At 40.3% G+C, this 24284-nt stretch overlaps 1 protein-coding gene across 1 annotated transcript in view; it reads right to left on the bottom strand.

The window, feature by feature from the left end:
• The window catches only part of PAPPA2 (pappalysin 2), a 256009-nt gene that overhangs the window by 144755 nt on the left and 86970 nt on the right, over positions 1–24284 (bottom strand). The window contains exon 3 of the mRNA XM_029933088.1: positions 16631–16776. Coding sequence (XP_029788948.1) covers positions 16631–16776 — 146 coding nt within the window. The remainder of the gene's footprint in view (positions 1–16630; positions 16777–24284) is intronic.

The following is a 24284-nucleotide window of genomic DNA, read 5'->3' as shown; positions in this document are numbered from 1 at the left end:
TGATTAGCTAGTTGGTACCTAACCTTCTAATTTCTGTATAAGTCTAATTACATGAAATACAAGTGGGGGTTTTGATTTTTTACTTTGCTTTTCTGTTTGGAGTATCATTGTAACTACTGTATTGTAAATGACGGAAAATAAAAAAAAAATTAAGTACTTACTGTTATACTTACTGGAAAGATGAGACTTCCACCCCCAAATCATTGTATGAGATGCACAGTAATGAACTTAGCTGCTACGTGTGTGTTATATAGAATGTGATATATTCTAATTTAGAGGTAAGTGTTGTGTATACCAAAACATGTTACGGAAAAAGTCCAAGATCCTCTTACAGTAATTCTGCTCGCTAGAGCCTGAGGTTAGGAACTCATACTGGACCAGAACTTGAGGAACTTGGAATGTAATCCTGACCCTGACTAGCTCTAGAACCTTGGCTCTGCTCTTTCACTTTTCCCAAGGTTGCCTGTGAAATGAGGGGGCTAACCAGCTTTATCACCTAGAGTCCCTCCTGTTGCCATCTTGTGCCTCTAAGAGCTAACATGCAGGACTGTTGGCAATCATAAACACCACGTGAGGAAAACCTTGTGTTATCATGACTGTCACCCCCTTTGCCTTGTAACTTGTGGTCCAAAACTCCCTTCTCTCAGGAGCCTGAGGGCAAGGAGACAGCTGGGCATGAGCAACTCCAGACACTCTTAGATCTGCTAGATCCAGGGATCCAGATTCACTGTCTGCTCATCCCCACGCCTTCTCCTTCCCGCCCCACATGGTTCTTCTAGTCACCCTTTATTCCAACTAAAACACACTTGAGAAATTATTAAGGGAGTAGGTTTTAATCATATGCACACTCATGCAACAATGTGGGTAGGAGGGAAGAGACTTCAATTTATTTCATGGTTTAGTTTATAAAAGTTCTTTCACGTTTCAATAAAAATCATACACGCATGTATTCACACTGAAGTCTGAGTGAGGCATAAAGCCTGGCTGCCCAAAAAACTAAAAAGAATGTGAGAACTTCTTTTCATTAAGAAGGAATGAGACCTGGGGCGCCCGGATGGCTCAGTCTGTTAAGTGTCCGGCTTCGGCTCAGGTCATGATCTCACGGTTCGTGGGTTTGAGCCCCACGTCAGGCTCTGTGCTGACAGCTAGCTCAGAGCCTGGAGCCTGCTTCAGATTCTGTGTCTCCCTCTCTCTCTCTCTCTCTCTCTCTCTCTCTCTGACCCTCCCCTGCTTGCACTTTCTCCATCTCTCAAAAAAAAAAAAAAGACATAAAAAAAAGAAGGAATGAGACCTGATGAATAATAAATACAAACAGAGTCCCCCAAATGACAAGCCCTTCCTGCCCTCTGTTAGTGAGGTCCGACCGAGGAGCTTCTGAGGAGCTGTGAATTCCCACCTGCTGAGGGAAATGTGTAATCCTTTTTCCCGGAGCAACTTAATAGGAATAATAAAAAGATACTACCAAGTGCTACTTTCCAGTTCCTAGTCTAGATTAATATTCAAACAAAGTAGCAGTTTCTTCTGATCTTCATGCCTGTGCCCCACAGTTTCCTGCCTTTCCATTACTAGCATGGGTCAGACTCTGAGTGGGTACATGTGGTCCCTCTCTACACTTCCCAGAAGCCTCCCACACAAGATGGCCTCCAGAGTGACGTGGGCTCCTTCTTTGGCCATGGACGCTCACTGCAGATGTATTGATTCTTATCTTTGGGACTATTTCTTAAAAGCTCTCAAGGCTAGTTCCTGATCTGTTTCATAGTAATATGAGAGTTCTTAAAGCGTTGTAATGGAGATTAAATTAGTGATGTAGATAAATAAACATTTAGCTTGTTTTCTGAAAAAAAGTAACCCCAATTGTATATTAGACCACTTGTCAATATTACTATAATTATATACTGCAGCCTGGCCACACAGGCTTACTTGCCGTCCACCTTTTCTTGGCTTCCTTTTAACCATCTTCATTCATCAAGAAAATGGGAAGGCTGGCATCTAACCACAAACAGAGCAGAACCCAGAATTGCCAGACAAGGGAGACAAGCATCTCCATGCTAGGAGCCCTGATCTGCTCCTAGACGGCTCACACTTTGTTTCCATGTTGTTCGGGTCCTGACACCCATGGGCACCCAGAAGCCAGATGAGATATGGGCAGAGATGTAAATAAACATGTGCCTGTTCAACTCACAGACAACACACTGACATTCAAACATTTTTTGCAATAGCTTGAAATTAGTCCACCAGTGATTGTATATGGAAAGGAAATCTTGCAGATTGGATTATTTGTTTAATTCTTCATAGACCTTGCTGGGAGGTCAGATTTACCCAAGACACCTTTTTTACTATAATGCCAATAACCTACTTCCCTAGTTATAAAGAATATAATTATCATTTCTTATACTCAAAACCACTGCTCAGTTTTGTTTCTCCTCATCTTAGAGGATAAAATTAAAACACAAAGGAGGAATAAAATATGGCAGTAGAATGGGGGAGATGGGATTCCCTTCCCTACATCTGAATCCATTTCTTTGTGTTCGTAGCTTTTAAAAATTTTTTAATGTTTATTTATTTTTGAGACAGAGACAGACAGAGCATGAGTGGAGAGTGGAGGGGCAGAGAGAGAGAGGGAGACACAGAATCCAAAGCAGGCTCCAGGCTCTTAGCTGTCAGCAAAGAGCCTGACACAGGGCTCAAACTCACAAATCATGAGATCATGACCCACCCAAAGCTGGATGCTTAACTGACTGAACCATCCAGGCATCCCTGGTTCTCAGGTTTTATTTGCTACATGGAAACAGGAAATAGAAGAAAGACATCCCAATATGTGTTTTCAACAATATCTTGGTTCCTCAATCTTTACTCTAAGACACTATCAGACCCTAACTTCATTCACTTGCCCAACATCTGTTTTGAAAGGCTGTGTAGCAGATGATGACAAAACCCAGGGGTGCCTACCCAGGGGAAACTTTGAAGTGACAGCATGAATGGAGGGCAGCATTTTGGAAATACATTTTACCCCAGTGGCTCCTGGTCCCTTACTCCATTGCCAGTTCAGAAAGCCAGGCTCATCTACGTTCAGCCATTACCCAACTAGGAGGCATAAGGTGGAGTGAAAAGCAAAAAAAAAAAAGGAAGGCCTTTTCTGGCAGTGAGGTTTTCAATGTCTATATCATTTGGGCCCTGAGAAGATTCAGGGTTTAGCCAACATGGTAGGTGAATGGAGGGCAGTGATCCTTGCCTCACATTACCAATGCTGTCACCGCCATCTTAGCCCAGAACAAATTCTTCTAAGTTAGAGGAGGAAAAAAGAGATAAGAGAGAGAGAAAAGAGAAAAAAGAGAGGAGGAAATAATGAGAATATACAGATGGCGGTGGGTACAGATAAAGTGGACTGGATTCTATATTTCAAGACCCCAACAAAAGGATTCAAAATAGGTGCCTGTGATCTGACAGCAAGCAGATCTTGCCTGATGCCAGTAACGGATTCCTGAGCAAGTGCCCTAATTCTAGAGAAAAATGGCTAAGAAGGAAGAGAGACAGATAACCTCCCCAGAAATCCCCTGAAGGTGGGAACTGTGAGGAAACAATGGGCACTTACTGTGTGACCAGCATCATCTGATTATTAAGGACAAAAGCATCCCTTCCCCTATGACCTTGGCATTTGTAAGCCATCTTTAGAGTTGGACGCAGCCCCAGGCAAAAAAAAAAGGGGGGGGGACTCCATAGACTAAGGGTAAATTCTACTACTCACTAAGTAGGGGCTCAAAATAGAAATTAAGTCCAATTATAGAAGTTACATTTCTTGCATACCTAAATGTATACACTGAGACTTGAAGTCAATCCGTGCCTGCACCACTAACCTGTACATAGAACATTATATGAACAGGGCTCCTTGGATGTAGCACCTGGTGGCCATATGTGGCACAGCTGTTGCTTAATGGACTGACGGGGGAGCAGGAACACATTCTCAGAAGACCTTTCAGCCTTGATTACAAGGGACAAGCTGAAACAATGAAAAAGGGTTGTTGTGTGGTCCAGGGACAGTGCAGGGGAGGTAAAAAAGAGAAGTTGTTGATTAAAAGATGAAATCTCAGTAGCGGAGAGCCAAAGTCCCAAGGTGATGCTGCATTTCCAAGTTCCAACTGATTTTTCTCAGCTTTAGCGCAAGACTGCCAGAGTGGCACATGGTAAAGAGAAGGATTCCCAAAGCTACTTCTATTAAAACAAGGGGGAAAAAAAACCTCAGGCAGTCTGAGGAAAGGACATGAGTTGAAACGACTTTAAAACAGTTCTGTAAAATTTTTAGGGCTGAATGTTATATGGCCATAAAACAAGGAGGTTGAGGCTGGTCTGCAGGTGCTGACATAATTACTTCCAGTTACTGGCTGAAACACAGTCCTCCAAACACACTCCACAACAGAGGGACAAAGTTACCAAAGTGTGCCTCAGTGTGGAGAGAGCCGCACTTTGGGGCAGGGCAAAGGAAGAAGCAGCAGAGGCAGACTGACAGACGAAGGGAGAGAAAGTAATAGAGGTTAAAAAAAAAAAAAAGGTCATGGGAACTAGAAAAAGAAAAAGAAGCAAGCTTTTACCAAAATCAGCCCAGAATCTATCCATCTCCAAATCTTGCATAGGTTTCTTAGTTTTACAGCCTGTGGTCTCATTACAAGTCCTTGTTGTGGACAAGACTGAACCAAGACAGGGGTGCCTGGGTGGCTCTGTCAGTTGAGTATCCAACTCTTGATTCTGGCTCAGGTCATGATCTCGCAGTTTGTGAGTTTGAGCCCCACATCTATCAGCATGCTATCACAGGCTATCAGCACAGAGCCTACTTGGAATTCTCTCCTCTCTCCCTCTCTCTCTCTCTGCCACTTGCTCTGTATCTCTCTCAAAATAAATAAAAATAAACTTAAAAAAAATACTGAACCAAGACAAGAATGTGTAGAGGGTGAAGATTTTGCAATCTGATGTCATTTTTTGTCTTCTTTTAGTCTCTCAGCCCACTCCTATTTTCAAGTATCAACCACTCAGGGACTCAGGGGTCTCTACTCATCCCCCCCCAACACCAAGGGAGAAAAGTAATCCGAATTATAATGGCTGGAAGATGTTATTACAGAGGCACTGGAGACAGTATGCTAATCCTTTCCTTGCTTATGGATGATGGTAGTGTTACACACACACACACACACACACACACACACACACACACACACACACTCCTAACAAAATTTTAGGCACCACAAATGAGGAATGGGGAAGACTTTTTTATAATACATTTATTAATCTAGCATTTATCGAGCATCTGTTCTACATCAGACACTGTTCTGGACACAAAGGGTTCAATAATTACTAGGACATATTTTAGAGAATTAATTTTTAGATTAAATTTTTTAATGTTTTATTTATTTTTGATACAGAGAGAGACAGAGCATGAGAGGGGGAGGGGCAGAGAGAGAAGGAGACACAGAACTGGAAGCAGGCTCCATGCTCTGAGCTAGCTGTCAGCACAGAGCCTGACACGGGGCTCGAACCCACGAATGTGAGATCTAACCTGAGCTGAAGTTGGAGGCTCAACCGACTGAGCCACCCAGGCGCCCCTTGGACATATTTTAGACGAGGAGACCTTTCAAATTGTCACAAAAAAGGTGACTGTTTACTCCGTCTACTTATAAATGCACAAACCTAACTTTGGAGCACCTCAATTTCAGGGCATGAAATTCATATCCTAGGGCAATTTTGTCTAAAGGGTTCAATGTCCAAGAGTTCTCCCTATGTTCAAAACCCCAAGGCACCCAGAATAACTCCATTTGCTGAATGTCATCTTGTGATAATTAAATTATCTACACTAGCAGCTAGTGAGTAATTCCTAGGCTCAGGCCTTGTCTTGTCCCTGTCACGTAGCCTGATTCTATAATCCCTCATGTTTACACGAGCTCTCCAGTTGATGTATCCCCCTATCTCTGGGGACAATCACCCCTGCTTGGCACAGCGAAGAGAAGAGAAGCGGACTGGGGACAAAATCTGTTCTGCTCTAGTCCGGCCACGGAATGACGACCTGCACCAGAGCGCTCCTCGTACCTCCTGTGGACTCTCCCACCACCCCACTCTGGCGTCGGCACAGGCACCCCACAGAAACCATCTGGTTGACATTACCCAAGACTTCCCATGTGTCAAACTCATGGCTCTTTCTCAGCACCGGCCACCTCACCCACATTGTGCATGAAATGTATCCCAATTGATGTAACATTCTAATCTCACTGTCCGACAGTTTGGTTGAGAGCCTGCTGAGGTTTGCCTTGGAGACTCCTAGGTTCTCATTGGGGGAGAGAGAGGTACCTCACTTCAGAGCAAGTTTCTGCTCCTTTCACTGATCCCTGCCCCCCATGGTGCTGCTGTTTTGCCTTTTCCCAGATATCCGCCACATCTGCATCACCTTGTTGTGTTCTGTTGTTTTAATTTTTAATGTGAATTTATTTTTAAGAGAGAGTGGGACAGACAGAGTGCAAGCAGGGGGTTGGGGCAAAGAAGGAAAGGGAGATGCAGAATGTGAAGTAGGCATCAGGCTCTGAGCTGTCAGCACCGTGCCGGATGGACGTGGGGCCCAAACTCACGAATTGTGAGATCATGACCTGAGTCAAAGTCAGATGCTTAACTGACTGAGCCAGCCAGGTGCCCCTGCATCACCTTGTGCCAACTCTGGATCTCTCCTCCAGTCCAGTGGGCCTCAGAGGAGCCAACACCTTTCCTGGGCACTAAAAATCTCCAGGTTGAAGGTGAGGTGGTAGACTGAGGGCAGAATCGGAAAGGCTAACCATGAACACATGGTATTTGGAGTGTCTACTACTCTTGCTGCTGCTACTAATGGAGCTAACAGTATTGAGGCCCTACTATGTGCCAGGTTCTCTTCCTCGTGCTTATTATTCCCATTTTATATATAGGAAAGTAAGGCTCAGAGAATTGACTTGCTCAAAATTCCATTTGTTCTTCTCCAAGAGAAGCCACAGCCCACTCTATCATTCAAAGACTTTTTTTTCTACTTTACCTGAAGACCCAATGTGTTTAACTCCCCATTAGGAGCCAGGTTCAAGTTCCCTCCCACTTAGTTCTTGGGTCCCCTGGACACTGGGCATGCTGCTAGTGCTCTTACCAGGATCTCAGAGTATTCTTTGGCCTTACGGACATTGCCTAGAACAATTAGAAAGACGACTGGCCCAGAAAATTCTTAAGTGTCTAACCTCTGCGCCAAGAGAGTGACACATTCTCTTCTCTAACCTGGCCAGAATGACTTGTACTGACTTCATCTCTCTGCAGCAGTTGCCATTTGTGGGCCACACAGGATTTTCTTAAAGCTCTCTCTCCTTAGGTATCTGGTACACCCCTGAATCTAGCAACCCCTCTTGCTTCTGTGAAAGTCCCATCACAGTCAGATTGCAAAGACCCCAAATTCAACACATCTAAACCAAACCAGCTCCCCATTTGCTCCTTCTTCTCCTGTATTTTCTACCTTGGCACCACTATCCACTCAGTCAATCAGAATTCCTTTTTTGCCCATCTATTTATTTATGTTAACAAATTTCTCAGCATTTGGAGCTATGGAAAAAAAAAAGGCAATATATAACCGGTGCTGAATCTTGTTGCACTGTAGCAATAATTACTATTCATCCATAGAGACAAGAACTAATTTGAGGAAGAAAAGCCACACTTATTAAAATATGCATTTCTCATTTTGTTTGCTAGTTATTAATCAACATTTTAAAATAGTGTTTTGATCAATTTTGGACAAGTAGTCATTTCAATAGATAACTCGTTGACAAGAAATCTTTTAACACTTTATCACTTGTGATCAGTATCAATGTTAATATCCTGTTTGTGATACTGCACTACAGTTTTACTGACATTACCACTGGAGGACAATGGGTAAAGGGTATGTGGAATCTTTTTGTACTACATTTTAGAACATATGTGGATATGCAATTATATCAAGATAAAAATTTTAATTAAAAATTATCACAAAAGAGTTGTTTTATTTAAAATGTTTTGGCAGAGAAATAGATGACTGACTAAAGACTTTAAAATATATGTATAAGTTATGTTAGTATGAAGTTCTATAGGAGAAATGCAATGAAAACACAAATTCACTGAGAAAAAAATACAATCAATAACTTCCCAGTGTTAAAAAAAAAAAAGGTGTATGGCCATGAATTTGTAAATGATGGTGATTGTCAAATCATCATGTTACCAAAGATTCATTTAGGAGAGCAAATTTACAATTTCTCTTGAAATGTCAATAATTTAAATTAATATGGCAAGAATTCCATTCTTTGCCACTTTTTAAACTTCTAATTATAGTTTTAGATGTTACTCTTAGAATGTATGAAGGGGTACAGAGTTTTCCAGAAATGTTTGAGGGAGTACAAGACAGCAAAAATAAGGTTGGAAGGCACTGCCTAGCCATCCCTAGGACACTCCACTCTGAAGTATGCCCAGGTTTTTGACAGCCTGAACCTTGGCACCTCTCTGTTCCCGTACCCTGGAATGCGGTCTCATTGTCTGCCAAGCCAACTACTGCTAATCTTTCAACTGTCCTCTCAAGCCTCTGCCCCTCTGGGAACAATCCCTGATGCTCTGAGCACATTTAGGCACTTTCTCTTCCTGGTCCTACCTGACCTCATGGGCAGCACCGTCATTTCGTAGTGAAAGTGTATATTTGCGTGTCTGCCTCGCAGTTACACAGTGCCAGCCTTTAGGGCGAACTTGTTTTATAGTTGTATCTCTAGTATGACCACAAACAGATTCAACAGCTTTTCTTTGAATGAATGATTAAGAGTTATGGTATTGATGGTTTACCAAAAAAGGCTGGTTTACCATAAATTTAGGTATCCTGCCTTTGAAGATGTATTTTCAGTTCAAGTGCTGTGTACTAAGGCTAAATCTGTCCAAACTACTGAATGTTGGAGCTAAAGCGGATCTTATTCATTCATTTACTTATTAAAGAATCCAAGGGGCAACTGTGTGGTTCAGTCCGTTGAGTGTCTGACTTCAGCTCAGGTCATGATTTCACACTCGTGAGTTCCAGCCCCGTGTCAGGCTCTGTGCTGACAGCTCAGAGCCTGGAGCCTGCTTCAGACTCTGACTCCCTCTTGTTCTCTACCCCTGCCCAAATTGCACTCTGTCTCTCTCTCTCTCTTTCAAAAATAAAAAAAATAATAATAAAAAATTAAAAAAAGAATCCTGCCCTGCATTACCATAGTATTAAAAGTACAAAATTATGCTAAAAGTCAGAAATGGTATGGATGGAAAAGCACATCCACGGATCACACCGGTCTTTCTGCATACTGACTTAAGGTGTTGGTAGTCCGAATTGTATTCAGTCTTCAAAATTCTCAGGCCTATCTGCCGACTCTCAAAATGCAGGGTCGTTGAATGTTGACACAAACAGATATTCTTAACCTTGAGTCTTGAAAAGTCTCTATTTAGAAGATCCTAATGTCTTCCTCTCTCATGGTATGCTCTACACCTGAGTTGGCTCCTTTGTTCAGTCACAGTTATGGCCAAACCAGAAATAAATAGAAACATGAGCAATTTCATACTGAGCCAGACCTTTCAGCTGTCTAGTCTAGTCTTCTACTTTCAAAAGCACATTAAGGAACATGTTATAGAAGAACAGTTATTCCTAAGAGGTTTAAGAATAAAATATAAATATATCTAGTTTTTTTTGCAATTCATTATGAGTCAGTGACTCATGAGATAATTTAAACTTTTCTTGAAACCTCTTAAATTTGATACCTCCACTCACTTATCCATTCATCCCTTCATTCAGGGAGGCTTCGCAGAACACCTATTAGATGGGGAGCATTTGCTTACACATAAAGGCCAGAGTCTTTATTCAGATTGCACCAGTTGTTACAATCACTCGTGTGTGTGTGTGTGTGTGTGTGTGTGTGTGTGTCTTGCAGCTCTTTGCAATTTTATCACATGTATACCTTTAACAATCGCCATATTCAAGATACTGAGCTGTTCCGTCACCATTAGGAATCTCTCCTGCTATCCTTCACGTCACACCCATCGTGTATCACCTCCCCATACCCTGATCCCAGCCCCCAGCAACCACTGACCTGTTCTTTATAATTTCCTCATTTTGAGACTACTACATAGAATTTTGAGAACACTACATAAATCATACAGCATGTAACTTGTGAGATTGTTTTCTTTTCATTCAGCACAGTATCCTTGGGACGCATCTAAGTTGTGTGTATTCACACTTTGTTCCTTTTTTTTTTTTAATGTTTTTATTTTTTGAGAGAGAGAAAGCATGAGCAGGGGAGGGGCAGAGAGAGAGGGAGACACAGAGTCTGAAGCAGGGTTCAGGCTCTGAACTGTCAGCTCAGAGTCCAACGCAGGGCTCTGACCCACGAAATGTGAGATCCTGACCTGCGCCAAAGTCAGCCATTTAACCAACGGAAGCACCCAGGCCTCCCCACACTCTGTTCCTTTTTAGAGCTGGTTAGTATTCCATTGTGTGGATGTGCCGCACTTTGCTTAGTCAGCTACCATAGGACACTTTCATCATTTCCAGTTATTGGGCTCTTACAAATAAAGCTGCTATGAAGACTGGTGTACAGGTTTTTGAGTGAACATATGTTTCAATTTATCAGGGATTACTGTCCAAGAGTCCAGCTGCTGGGTCATGGGGTAAGTATAGGTTTAGTTTTCTAGGAAATGGCCAAATTATTCTCCAGAGTAGCCATGACATTTTACCTTCCCACCAGCAATGAATGAGAGATCCGGTTTCTCTGCATCCCCACGAGCATTTAAGTATTGTCACTGTTCTTTATTTTAGCTCTTCTAAAAAATGTATTATGATACCTCACTGTGGCTTTAATTTGCATTTCCCTAATGGCTAATGATTCTGAACGTCTTTTCCTGTGCTTATTTTCCTTGGTAAAATGTCTGTTCATGTCTTTGCCCATTTTTTTTAAGTTTATTTGTTTATTTTAAGGGGGAGAAGGAGGGGGAGAGAGAGAAAGGGAGAGAGGGAATTCCAAACAGCCCCCTCACCCCTCACCTTCTGTCAGCACAAAGCCTGACACGGGTATTAATCCCACAAACAATGACATCATGACTTGAGCTGAAATCTAGAGTCGTACACTTAACTGACTCAACCACCCAGGTGCTCTGAATGTCTTTGCCCATTTTCTAGCTGGAATATTTTTGTCTTACTAGTGAATTTTGAAATTCTTTATATATCCTAGATACAGATCCTTTATGAGATGCGTGGTCTTCAAATATTGTCTCCAAGTCTGCCATTTCCTTGCTCATCTTAGCAGTGTTTCTCAGAGAAAATGTTTTGAGTTTTGATTAAGTCCAATTTATCAGTCTTTATTTTTAAAGACCATGCTTTGAGTGGATATATAAGCACTCTTCATCTAGCCCTGCCTTGAAGATTTTCTCTTGTGTTTTCTTTTAAAAGCTCTACTATAGGTTTGCTTTTTGTATTTAAATCTCTGACCTATGTTAATTTTTTTACAAGGTGTGAGATTCATACTGAAACTCATTTTTTTTTTTTTTTTGGTCTATGAATGCCCAATGGCTGTAACATTTGCTGAAAACCTATTGGCTATTGATGTCTGTAGCATCTATAAAAATATTACCTCTTTCATTTCTCATACTGGCAATATATTCTTTCTCTCTCAAATTTTACTTTTTGATCAGTTTTTCTAAGGGTTTATCAATCCTTGGCCCCTCCCCTCCAAACTTTAATGTTTCTCTAAGTAATGTTTACTTTCTTTTTATTTCTTCTCTTTTTTATTATTATTCATTTTATTCTTTCTGTCTTCACTTTTTTCATTTAATATGTTATTCTTTGCTGGTTTCTTGAGATGGATAACTTAGACTTTTCCTTTCCTAACGAACAAAGCTACAGATTTCACTCTACTTACAGCTTCTTGCATATACCACAAGTTTTGATGTGCCCTGTTGTCATAATCATTTTTAAATATGTTCCTATTTCCTTTGCAATTTATTCCTTGAACCATGAGATAATCAGAAGTTTATTACATAGTTTACAAATATTTGGGGATTTCTTAGCTTTTAGTTGTCTTTTTGTTATTGACTTTTAGCTTCTTTCCAATGATATGAGAGAGCAAAGACTTCATGATGGCTATCCTCTGTAGTTTACTTTTGGCCCATAGCTTGGTAAATTTCCCATGGTACATGAGAACAATGTATACTCTTCAGTGTTTAAATACACTTTACTAATTTTGTTAATTACATCATTTATTAATCATTTTTCAAATATTCTAGACTTCTACTAAATATTTATTTACTTATTATTTTCTGAGAAAACTGTTTCTGAAGCACCAAGTATGATTATGGATTTGTCTATTTTCTTTTTATTTTTGCCAAATTTTGCTTTACATATTAGGGCATGTTATTGGATGCATGCAAATTTATCACAGTTATATTTTCTTTAAAAACTTACTTTTTCATCATTATAAAGTATTCCTATTTATCTTTGCTAATATGTACTACCTTAAAGTTTACTTTATCTGATATAAGAAAGCTATACTGACTTTCTTTGGACTAGTATCTTCCTTATTTATATATTCTCATCTTTATGCTTTCAGTTGTTTTGTGTTCTCATATTTAAGATGTGTGTCTTACAAGCACCATGTGGTTGGGTTTTGTTTTCAATCCGACAATTTTACTTTAAAGTGGTGTGTTTATGGGGGGCTGGGGGGCTCCGTCAGTTGAGTGTCCTGGCCTTGATTTCAGCTCAGGTCATGATCTCATGATTATGATATCTGAGTTCCACATAGACTCAGCACTAAGTGTGAAGCCTGCTTAATAGTCTCCCTCTCCCTCTGCCCCTCCCTACTTGCACTTTCTCTCTCTCTCTCTCTCTCTCTCTCTTGCTTGCTCAATAAATTAAAAAAAAATTAAAATATATGGGGGTCCCAAACATTTCATGGGACATCTTATTTAAAAAATAAATACAGTGATATGCTTTTCCATTTGCATTGAACATTACTAATATGTTAGGTCTTAATCAATATCTTACTTCTTGTTTCTATTTGTTCTGTTATTTATTCCTATCTTCTCCCCTTTTGTTGCCTTTTCTGGATCATTTCATATCTTGCTGCATTAACTTGTAAAGGATATTTGTCTTTTAATGGTCTAAAGGTAACAACATGCCTTTTTTACTTATTACTGTCTAAAATCACTAAAATCAGTACTTTTCTAGATACAGGAAAGCATTTTAAATTATTTAATTTCATCTACTTTCTGTCTTTTGTGTGATTGTTGTCATAGTTTAATTCTGCCCCTATTTTAAAACAAAAAGACATTTTTATTATTACTTTTAATATTTTTATACTTTTTAATATCATTTATTTCTTTTTACATGTTTCTACTTCCCATTTGGAGTCATTTTCTTTCTGCTTGCATCACTTTCTTCAGTATTGTTTTATTGCTGATATTAAGTTATCTGTTTTTATCTGTCTGAAAATATTTAAAATTTTTCTTTAATTTAAAAGATATTTTTGCTGAATATAGTGTTCTAAGCTGACGGTTACTTTCTTTTAGCATCTAAAGAATTATATCTGCTCTCTTATGACTCCCATAGTTTCTGTTGAAAAGTCAACATATGAATCTCACTGTTTCTCCTTTTAAAGTAATGTACCTTTTTTTCTCTAGCTACTTTTGAAGAGATTTTTTTTCTCTGTCTTTGGTTATTAAGTACTTTTGCTTAATCATGGACCTAGTTGTGATTTTCTATTTCACCCTTCTTGAGGTTTGTAAAACATTTAAAATCTACGGTTTGATAGCTTCTGTCACTTTACAAAATCTCAGCCATTATCTCCTTGATATATTTTTGCCTCAATAGCTTCTTTTTCCCTCTAGATCTCCAATTTACATTAGAAAATTTCCATCAGATTGCACATGTCTCAAGTTATTTTCTATAGTTTTCCAACACTTTTTCTCTTTGAGTTTCAATTGTTTTCTACAATTTCTAGTTCTTTCATTCTCTCCCTTACTCACAAAACTATTAATTTCCTCATTTCAATCTGTATCTTCTGTTCTAAAATTTCCATTTAATTATAATTCATTCCAGTTCTCTGAATATACTCTGTATTCTAAATATATTTAACATATTAATATAATTATCTTAAAGTCAATATCTAATAACTCCACTATCCGGTTAACCTGTGAGTCTGTACTTATTAATGATTGCTTATTTACCATCATTTGGCCTTGCTTCTTGATATAACTGATAAGTTTTTATTGATTGCTGGATATCATACATGACAACTTGTAGAAGCTCTTCATGATGCTTTCTCCAGACCATATTCAATTTTCTTTTGCTAGGCAGTTAAACATAGGCAAATGACTTCCTTTCACGCAGAGATTTAAGAGTGTTTCAGGCTGGATTTTAAGCTTTATATTATATGAGCTCTTTCTGTTTGCTGCCACGCAGAGGGTATCTCGGGGCCCCCCCTCCTTGACAGGGAGGGCCTCAACTCCAATTTCTCCCCCTCTACTATGAGACTCCTGAAACCATTGTTTGACTTTTTAATCTCTTAGAAGTTATTTTATACTTGTTTTCTTGGCCACTGGCCCTAAGGATACATGGGTTAGTAGTTAGCAAGTATCTTAGAAGAAAATTATGAGCAGAATTCTTTTTTGGGGATTTCTATCTCTGTGGGAGTCGTGGATGACTTGGGAGGCCTGACCTCTAATTTTTGTCTCCCCAGTAGTGAGACTTCATCAGACTCTAGGCTGCTCTCTGTCCTGTCTCTATTCTTTTCACTGAGAATTTGGCAATTTCCCTGAATGGAAAAAAACAACTGAGTTATATATAGATCCCACTTTAATGCATTTTTCTTCTCACTGGGATTGGGCCCTCAACTCCTTGTTGTCTTGACTGCTGTCTGGTGTCTTTAAATACTTTTTTTGGTATTTTATCCATTTTTATAGTTAAATGAATCTTGTCAAGGGCTCAGTTCCAAAAAAGCTAGAAAACATTCAGTGGTCTGCTCCTGCCTAGTGATTCTTATCAGGAGTCCAAGACTTGTCTCCATAAAGGCCAGATCACTTCTAAAGGTTTTCAAACACATAGATTCAGTTCCCAACGATAAACCTGGGACTCATGAAAACCACTGCTGGGTAAACCTTGCTTTAGGACACCCTCACATATACACCAAAAACATTAACCATTAGCAAATTGGTTAGTCAGGTGTGTACTAACTTGAGGATACTTTTTCGCAGTGTTATATGTTTCTCTGCTACCACTGAGGGTAAGTCAAGACACTCGAACTCACTATTACATGTGTTATTGGAAGATGACCTTCTAGCCTACCATGAAGGCTAGAATGACACATCTTCTTTGACCCCACAAGTTTCTGATTTCTCATATACCCTCAGCTGAAAACACAAAATTTAGTGGTAAAAGGACTGCAGAGCCCTAAAACCATACCAGATACCAGAAAGCCAATAAAACCCAGCATATGACCAGAGCATTCAGTTTGGATCACCCCATGTTTAATTTTTTGTTGTCTTCTCCTTTGCTTGAGATATGTACCCCTTCTAGGTGTTGACCTGACTCGCTCTAAAGATTTTCACATTCTGGTCTCCCCTGCACAGCCAATAATATTTTTTCATCTATTGCTATCCTACCTCTCATCTTCCTCCTTCCCCAATCCACAATATTAGCTGTCCTTTGACAACTTGCTCTTATTTTCTTTCATTATCAATTCAACCTGCTTTGGGCTCTATGTCACAGTGACCCAATCATACATGGATTTCACATGTATGGCATTATGTGATCTTCCTTCAATTTATTTCTCTCTGCTTCATATATATTACTAAGAAGAAGGATGAACTTTGCAAAACCTATTCTAAATCATTTATAAAATTGTTTCTAGTCTCTATAATCTTTCTCTTTCCAACACGAAAGATTCCTCCCAGTTATGGTAATTCAGTTTTAAAAAAGATGTTGGTAGAATCCTACTCAAGACTCTACATATAAATTATATTGAATAATTCCTCTTTATCCACATTGACCGATTTAGTGACTTACTAATTGATCAGGAAGATTTCCTTTATAATAATGATAACACATTATAACAGGAATTATATTTCTTAAGAGTGCAGAGGTTCAAGTATTAAGATGTGGCCCTTTTCCTAGGTCAGCAGGCAAGCCCCACTGGCCTGAACTTCCTAAGGAGCCCAATCCTGGATCCGTGGATCTGGAGGAACTACACACAAGGCCCATCAGTCTTCTGGCCCAGTGATCACTGCAGACCAGGTGTTACAGTCCAGCCATCTTCTTTGCTAATGTCCCTCTTGAGGCTCTCCAAATCATAAAATGGATCTTATTACATATCAGCAACTTATTTACATTTAAATCATATATTTGTCTAGAACATCCTGAGTATTTGCCACTGTTTGCTCTAATACCTCTTTCTTATCTGTACTAAACATGTTGAAAGTTTCTCCCCAAAAGCCATCCCCAGCCCAGGGCAGCTAATTCATTGAGTAAATTTATTTTTCGCTTTATTTCTTTCTTCCTCAAACTCCCTTCACATAATCCCTTGGGGCCCCCTGAAGTTTTCTGCCATTTTTGGTCTTCACTTACCCAGGTGACTGACGGCTTCCTTGTCCCAAGGCCAGGTGGCAGCACCTGCAAGGTCTTCCCGCACTGAGCTGGCAAAGTAGACATTGAGGAAGTGAGTACTGTTGAGCTGCAGTGTCTCCTTCAGTTCCTTCACACTCATGTACGCCCTGGACAGCACACAAGAGGGGAACACATCACACCAAGGATCAGTACATAGAAAATGGCAGAACCAGACCTACCCTGACTCTGACGCTCCCAGCCACCACTGCCCTTTAGAGGGGCAGAGCGGCAGAGAACAGGTATCATGAAGATCACAAAAAAGGCACTAGTACACATTTGTCCTATTTATTCCAAGATAAATGATGTCCTGCCTTTTTAGCACTGTATTATTTATGTGGATACTCAGTGTTTGATGTCATACTCAATGCCTACTCTACATCTAGGTTATTTTTTCAAGATAAATCTAATGATAGTCCTAATTATTTGCCCAGAGTATTAACCTCAGGCCATGGTAAAGAAAGCCTTCCAACTCTCAGTTCCTGGTTCGTTCTAGCACACTGCATGGACATTATTATGATCAGAGGAGCAAGTGAATTTCTATTTCAGTATATGCTTACTTTGGGCCTTATATTTAAAAAAATAACAATGCCTAGGAAACAAAGTAAAAAGAAGAAAAAGAAAAGATGAGTTATAGGTAGGAAAAGACATCATAAAGTAAGTGCAAAGAATGTTAATTGTATATATAGCTTTCCTTATAGTCCCTTAATCCATAGAATCTATTCCAACTTCAACTACCTTATGCTACTTACCAAGTATCTTTTCTGATGGCCTTCAAAGCACTAGCCAATACTATGCTTGCACTTATGCACAGAATTAAAGGCCTATTAAAAACACCTGCCGCATGGCCCATAACAAAGGGAAACAGCATGCTATCGCTTTATAAGCTCATACATAGTCAAAGACCTTCATCTTCCCCAACATCAGTGAAACTTTAAACTTACCATAAGCAAACAGACTCACTCAACATTCTCACTGAAGGGGCTTTTTTAAGAACAAACAACTAAAGCAGAGCTCAGTGGCCATTTGGATCCAAAGGGTGCTTATCATAGTGACCATGGTCTGCCCCTCAAGAAGAGGAACGTCCCTATCACAGCTTGAACTGGGCAGACAGCTCCCTCAACATCAGTTGGAAATTTCCTTCATAGATCATGCTTCATTGCTGCTGTTCTGATAGACCAGCTGAAGTCCAGAAGCTCGTGTTAGGACAGCATGACCCTTCTTCTCTTGCTTGCTCTGCCTCCCAACCACACTGCTGATGCAATCTATTTAATCCACATGTAGGATACACTGGCAAGGAGTACCCAAGAAACAGAGATCCCAAAGAAGATTGTCTCTGTGTTCCTTGGAACAGAACCAAGAAAGGAGAAGAAAAGAGACAAAAAAGAGTTTACTTTAGAACCACAGATACTTGGGAGAAAAGAGATTTAAAAAATACTTTTTCATATTGACTTATAATATCTTGGAAAAATAGTTCTAAGCCCCAAGAAATCATCCAAATTCCATGAGGTGATGTCAGATGTGATCAGAGGGATATTCCTCCTGTTGCTTTCCTGGAGACACAATGTTTTTTTGGACTGTCGCCTGGTTTTCCCTGGATATTAGTCACATTCTCTTTCTCTTTCTCCTTTATTAAAAATAATGACAATTTCCTGTATTTCCTGTATTGATTGGCTATGAAGACATCAAGTAATTCTTCAAACATGGAGATGCAGGCCAGAAAAAAGGAGCAGAGAGAGCATGAATGGGGAGAAAGAAGGGAAGGGAAGGGAAGGGAAGGGAAGGGAAGGGAAGGGAAGGGAAGGGAAGGGAGGGGAAGGGAAGGGAAGGGAAGGGAAGGGAGAGGAAGGGAGGGGAAGGGAGGGGAAGGGAGGGGAGGGAAGAGGAGGGGAGGGAAGGGGAGGGGAGGGGAGGGGAGGGAAGGGGAGGGGAGGGAAGGGAAGGGAAGAAGGTTCAAGAGATTCAGAGATGGAGCCGAGATACAGCTCAGGGGACCAAAAAAGACAAGTCACACCCTTTCTCTATTCCTATTCCAGAGTTCCCATTAAAATTGGGAGTTGGTAATTGACAGTTTTTTTCTCTTTCTCCTCCCTCACTTCCCCCAAATCCCCCTGCTCCTGGCATGGTTTACTTGGGCTATCTGTGTGTTACTGGCTTCTCTGTCTGCCATTTGCCAGTCTTGGCTGCCATCCTTCTGTCCTCCCTCAACCCAGCAATTGCATTCATTTCCCTTGAGCATGCTCCAAGAGGCCTCCTCCTCCACCACCAGCCTCATTAGCTGGTTCTACTCATCTCCCTTTTTCTTCTTTGCCCAATCCTCTCTCAAGCCATAAATTACTCTTCCAGATGAGAGTGTTTATGTCATGCTGGTGGCAAATTGGGTGTGGTTGCTCTGACTCCTGCACTCCACAGAGATATACATAGAGAGAAATCAGCACATATAAGGGGGAGAATACATTTTAAAAAGCTAGAGACAGTTGAAAATAGTCATTAAAATAACCTTATTTTGTTGGAAATGAAGATGGTTTTTTCTAGATTATTCCTTAATCTAAAAATGGTAATGCCTTCTTAAAGCTTATCAGTATGTCTGCTTTGCATGTAGGATCCCTGCCTATTCTAACATCTTTTCAGAAGCTAGTCAGAGCTCGTAAAGATAAACATCTTACTAATGTGACCAGAGCCTGGCTTAGGCTGGCCTAGGATATGAAAAAATGGATATTACTCTTATATTCAGAGGGTAGCATCTTGCTTTAGAAATGATTTATTAAGAGATAGGCTTGACATCCAAAATAACTTAATATTCAAGGAAAGGTAAAAAAATATACATAAATGTCATAAAAAAGCATACACATCTTGAACTAACCAGACTGTATGGAAAGGGAGATGAAATGAATTAATCTGTTTAATTTCTGCCAGGATCTCCCTTTGCTCATATTCTCCATACCCTAGATTCTCTGAGGTCTCAGACCAATCAAAGGGAAAATGTGTTTTTATTTTTATAAGAACTATCTCTGATGGTCACAGAGGAGGGCACTTGTGGGGAAGAGCACTGAGTGTTCTATGGAAACCAATTTGACAATAAACTATATATTAAAATAAATAAAAACTATCTCAGAAACAAATTCTGCTTGAGGTGGACGTACCAAGTTGTTCTCACTGCTCAAGTCTGTTTTTTCTGACATGGCCCCTGGAAGAATCCATACCCGCCTCACCATTTCATGACAGTGACCTACTGGTTTGGGATTAATCATTGCCTGGTATCCTGTGCCTGTGTTTCTTTGTCCCCGAGACTTAGTACGTTCATTGTGATCCATGCCACAGCTCCTTGTCTGCTAATTCCCAGCCACACTCCAGTGTCTAAGAGAACATGAAACCCCAACTTTTGCTTCATGAGCAAAAGTTTCTAAGTAAAAGTGAAAGAATATGAAACATGCCTATTTGTGCTCTAGCTTAATAGTCATTGAATAACTAATTGTTTATAGGCAGATAGAAATAATTTCAAGAATGAGGGCAAAAAGAATAAAAAGATCATGAACTGTCTGAAGGACATTGAGCCAGTATCAAAAATTGGCATGTTGAAAAACAAAACATTAAGGATGCGCATGCACCCTGTGATCTCCCGCAGCCAGAGCGAGCCCTCTCCAGAGGAAGGCCCTGACTGCCTTCTACTGGTGTACAGCAGCTTCCATGACAACAAAACCAGATGCTCCCAAGGCCCTTCACCAACAAGTGTCATGGAAACAATGGCGTCAAAGTTGGAATATTTTGGTTTGGTTAAATCAAAACCTTCCTGTCATTACTGTACACCATGGTTCTCTACCCAGTGTATACAGGAGGGTCTGCCACCCCACCTACCATGCTCTTTGCCAACCATGCTTCCTCCTCCTGGTGAATATCACTGTTGGCCTGCTTCCCCAACCCTTTCACCGTGGGGCTTATCAGTCCACAGAGTACCAACTAGAGTTCTCCCAGTGCCCAGTGCATCTCCTCTCAAAATCCTCCTGCTCTTAAGAGCATGGGACTCTCCTACATTACCATACATTTACTCGTCTTTTCATCTTCCCACTTCCTGGTTAGTCCATACACATCAAGGGCTTCAGCGTCTCGCCCATAGCCGTCTCCTTGCCCACCTCCTATCACAACCTGAGAAATTTCAACATCTATACAAAACAACACTGAACAGTCTTCTCTGACTTCCTTAGTTCCAAATGCCCCCACACCGCATTCTCATGGTCATCCTTACTCAGAGTGGTTTTTTATTCCTGACCTCCTATAGATCTTTAATTCTACTTGTCTCTAATTAGACTTGTTTATGGTCACCTCCTCTCCAGGAATATTTTGAGATTACTATTCTTCTCTTGCTCCTTTTCTCCCACCAACCTCAATCTCTTACTCCCCTGTTAGTGAATGATCATGGATCCTTCTTCAATGATAAAATTGAAGCCATTATTCATGAACACTAACACACACACACACACACACACACACACACACACACACACACCCTTCCTTACCTATTTTTATTCCTTTACTTCTGGTCCCACAGGATGAGGTTTCTGAGCAAATAATAACTAACACCCTCTCTTTTTCCTTCTCCCTTTCCAATTCAAACTTCTTGAAAGAATAATTTCCCGATCTCCCATGTCTTTTTCCCATGTACCCCCTAATCCCACTGTAACCTGGCTTTCATTGGCACCACTTTATCAAAACTGCTTTTGTTAAAGTTGTCAGTGACCTCAGAACTATCCCTTCCCACAAAATGAAAAAAGGTTCAGTCACCTTCTTATGGGAATCCTTTGCTGTACTTGTATATTTACTTACTTCCTGCTTCTTAAAGTTCTCTACTTACTTTGCTTTGTTTTGCAATGTTCTTTTCTGGCTGTATTCTTGCTTTTGAGACCACTCTCAAAAGGGTTCCTCTTTCCCCTTTTAATCCTTAAAAGTTATTCCCCAGGGTCCAGTGGTCCTGTTTTGGGTACATTCTTTTGTCATGCTCCCTGTTCACTATTGGGAACTCTTTATATCTGAACTTGAAAGCATCATCAGTACTTGGATAACTCTCAGAGAGAAAGAGATGACTATAGATTAGATTTGTTTTTGTTTTACAGCAGGACATCTCCACCTACACCATACACAGACATCTCAAGGTCAAAATGTCAATGTGATGGATGGTTCTATCAAGCACAAAAGAAATCCAGACACAGTGAAGTTGAGTAAATCTGAAATAGTGACCTGACCAATGAATCTATGGACATCTTTTCTATGGACAGATATGCAGGAAGTGTTGAGTTTTGGCTAAACACAGAGGAAGTATATGTCTGTGGCCACGGAAAGATAAAAAGTCTAGGACAAGGGAAGGACCACAGTGGCATTTTGTCCCCTGCCTAACTTTACAGACTGGATTCTGAGCTCCTTGGGAAAAAACAAACAGCAGTCTTCTCATAAAATCAGTGCAACCCAGTATACACAAGCAATGCTTTAAGGCTTAATAACAAAATGAAGCACCAGTTGAGGATAAAGGACACTCTCCATTTCTGGAAAGAATTAAGGGATGTCAGCACCATTCTAGCACTTGAGAGTTTTACAACCTAGGATTTCATCAGAAGCCAACTCTCTCAGGAGGCCAGCTTTTCCCTAGAGAAACAGTGAGGGCAAGAGCATCAGTTGGAAATGCTGAGTGTCAGCGGGCAAGGTAAATACCATTGCCATGTTCAATGGCAAACAGCAAGTGAACCACAGAAACTGGTGGCCATGAGTGTTTAAGGCACACCCTTCTGGGGACTCCCAGAAATACTACTGAAAGGGGACACTGTCTGAGGGTAAGATTTTGGTTATATGTTGAACTAATGTAATTGAACTAATGTAATTTGGTTGTTAATGGGCAAAGTGGACTGCATTTATCTCTGACACTAAACTCATAGTCTTTTTCTCTACTCCTACTTCTCCAGTGTGTCTCTCTGAATTGGTGCTACTCTTATTACCTTCTGTGTGACACAACTAGAAAACTCAGGATTCCTCTCTCACTCGTCCCTCCCCTACACTTTCCTCTCCTCAATATAAGCAGACACCTGCTAATGAGGCCCAGGGAAAAAGACACCATGATGATTACTGTTTCTCCTATGAATGTCATAAAAGAGGCTAGAAATATTAGGACATCATCAACTGGGAATATATGTTTCTTAAATTCAAATATGAAACACCTGACAAAACTTATTACACCCAAAACATTAACTCACTTTTGATAATTCATATGGGAATGAGTAATACTACTAGAAGAAAAATGGAACTATTCTTTAGAAAAGTTTAAGAGTTGGGGCACCTGGATGGCTCAGTTGGTTGAGCATCCGACTTTGGCTCAGGTCATGATCTCCCAGTTCATAAGTTCGAGCCTTGTCTTGGGCTCTATGCTGATAACTGAGTCTGAAGCCTGCTTCAGATTCTTTGTCTCCCTCTCTCTCTCTGCCCCTGCTCTGCTTGCAGTCTCTCTCAAAAGTAAACATTAAAAAAATTTTTTTTAATGTTTACATATTATAAGACCTTGAGGCTGAAATATAATAAATAACTAGAGATTTAAAGGGTTTGAAGTCCAGGGTCACAGTATCTTCTGTGGCAGACAGAATCATGTTCCCAAAGTGGCCATGCTTAGTCTAATCCCTGGAGTCTAGGGATATGATACCATACATGGCAAAAGTACTAATCTTAAAATGACAAGATTATTCTGGGTTCTCTGGATTACCACCATTTCCGTTCTCGGTGGTAGCTTGCCTACCTTATCAAGGGAGCCATAACATGAAACTTATTTGGAAGATGAGCATGAAAATACCCAGATAGCTTGTTAGGTCCAGATAAGGAAAAAGAAGAATGTGATGGAGGAGGTACTCAGTAGAATTAAGAGAAAATAATCAAGTCAGAAGTGGCCTCTGTGTCACTATCTTGAGAAGCATAGGCTCTCAAGCCTGAAGGACTTGATTTTAAGTCCCCAACTCTTTCACTCATTGGCCATGTGGCATTGGCAAGGCACCTAGCATCACTACACCTCAGTTTCCTCATCCATAAAATGAGAATAATGAAGTATCTACTGTACATAAGAATTGAGAAGAAAAATGAAACATTTATAAAACCATGCATAATCATTCACCAGACCTTATCTGAGTACCTATGGATGCAGATGACTACACAGCTAGCAACAAAGCTCAAACATTGTTAATACAGGAGAGCAAGTAGCATCCCAAAGACTTGGAGTGGGGAGGGGTGCCCGGGTAGGTCAGTCAGCTGAGCATCTCAGCTCAGATCTTGATCTCAGGGTAGTGAGTTCAAGCCTCACATTGGGCTCTACACTGGGCATGAAGACTACTGAAAAGAAAGACACGATGGGGAACTAATTATGGGTTATATCTCAGGAGGGACGTACCTTGCTTACAAGAAAAATATTAAAATGAAATGGAGATGACACCACAGTGAAGAAGGAGAAGGAGAGGAGGAGGAGAGGAGGAGGAGGAGGAGGAGGAGGAGGAGGAGGAGGAGGAGGAGGAAACACAACTTAAATCTAAAGCCTGAAGTAAACCCACAATGAAACGCTTTTAGTGAAAATGAATATTTTCTAAGCACAAACTATAGC

This window comes from Suricata suricatta, chromosome 3 (assembly GCF_006229205.1).
Source record: "Suricata suricatta isolate VVHF042 chromosome 3, meerkat_22Aug2017_6uvM2_HiC, whole genome shotgun sequence".
NCBI lineage: Eukaryota > Metazoa > Chordata > Mammalia > Carnivora > Herpestidae > Suricata > Suricata suricatta.
This window is presented reverse-complemented; position numbering and strand designations above follow the sequence as displayed.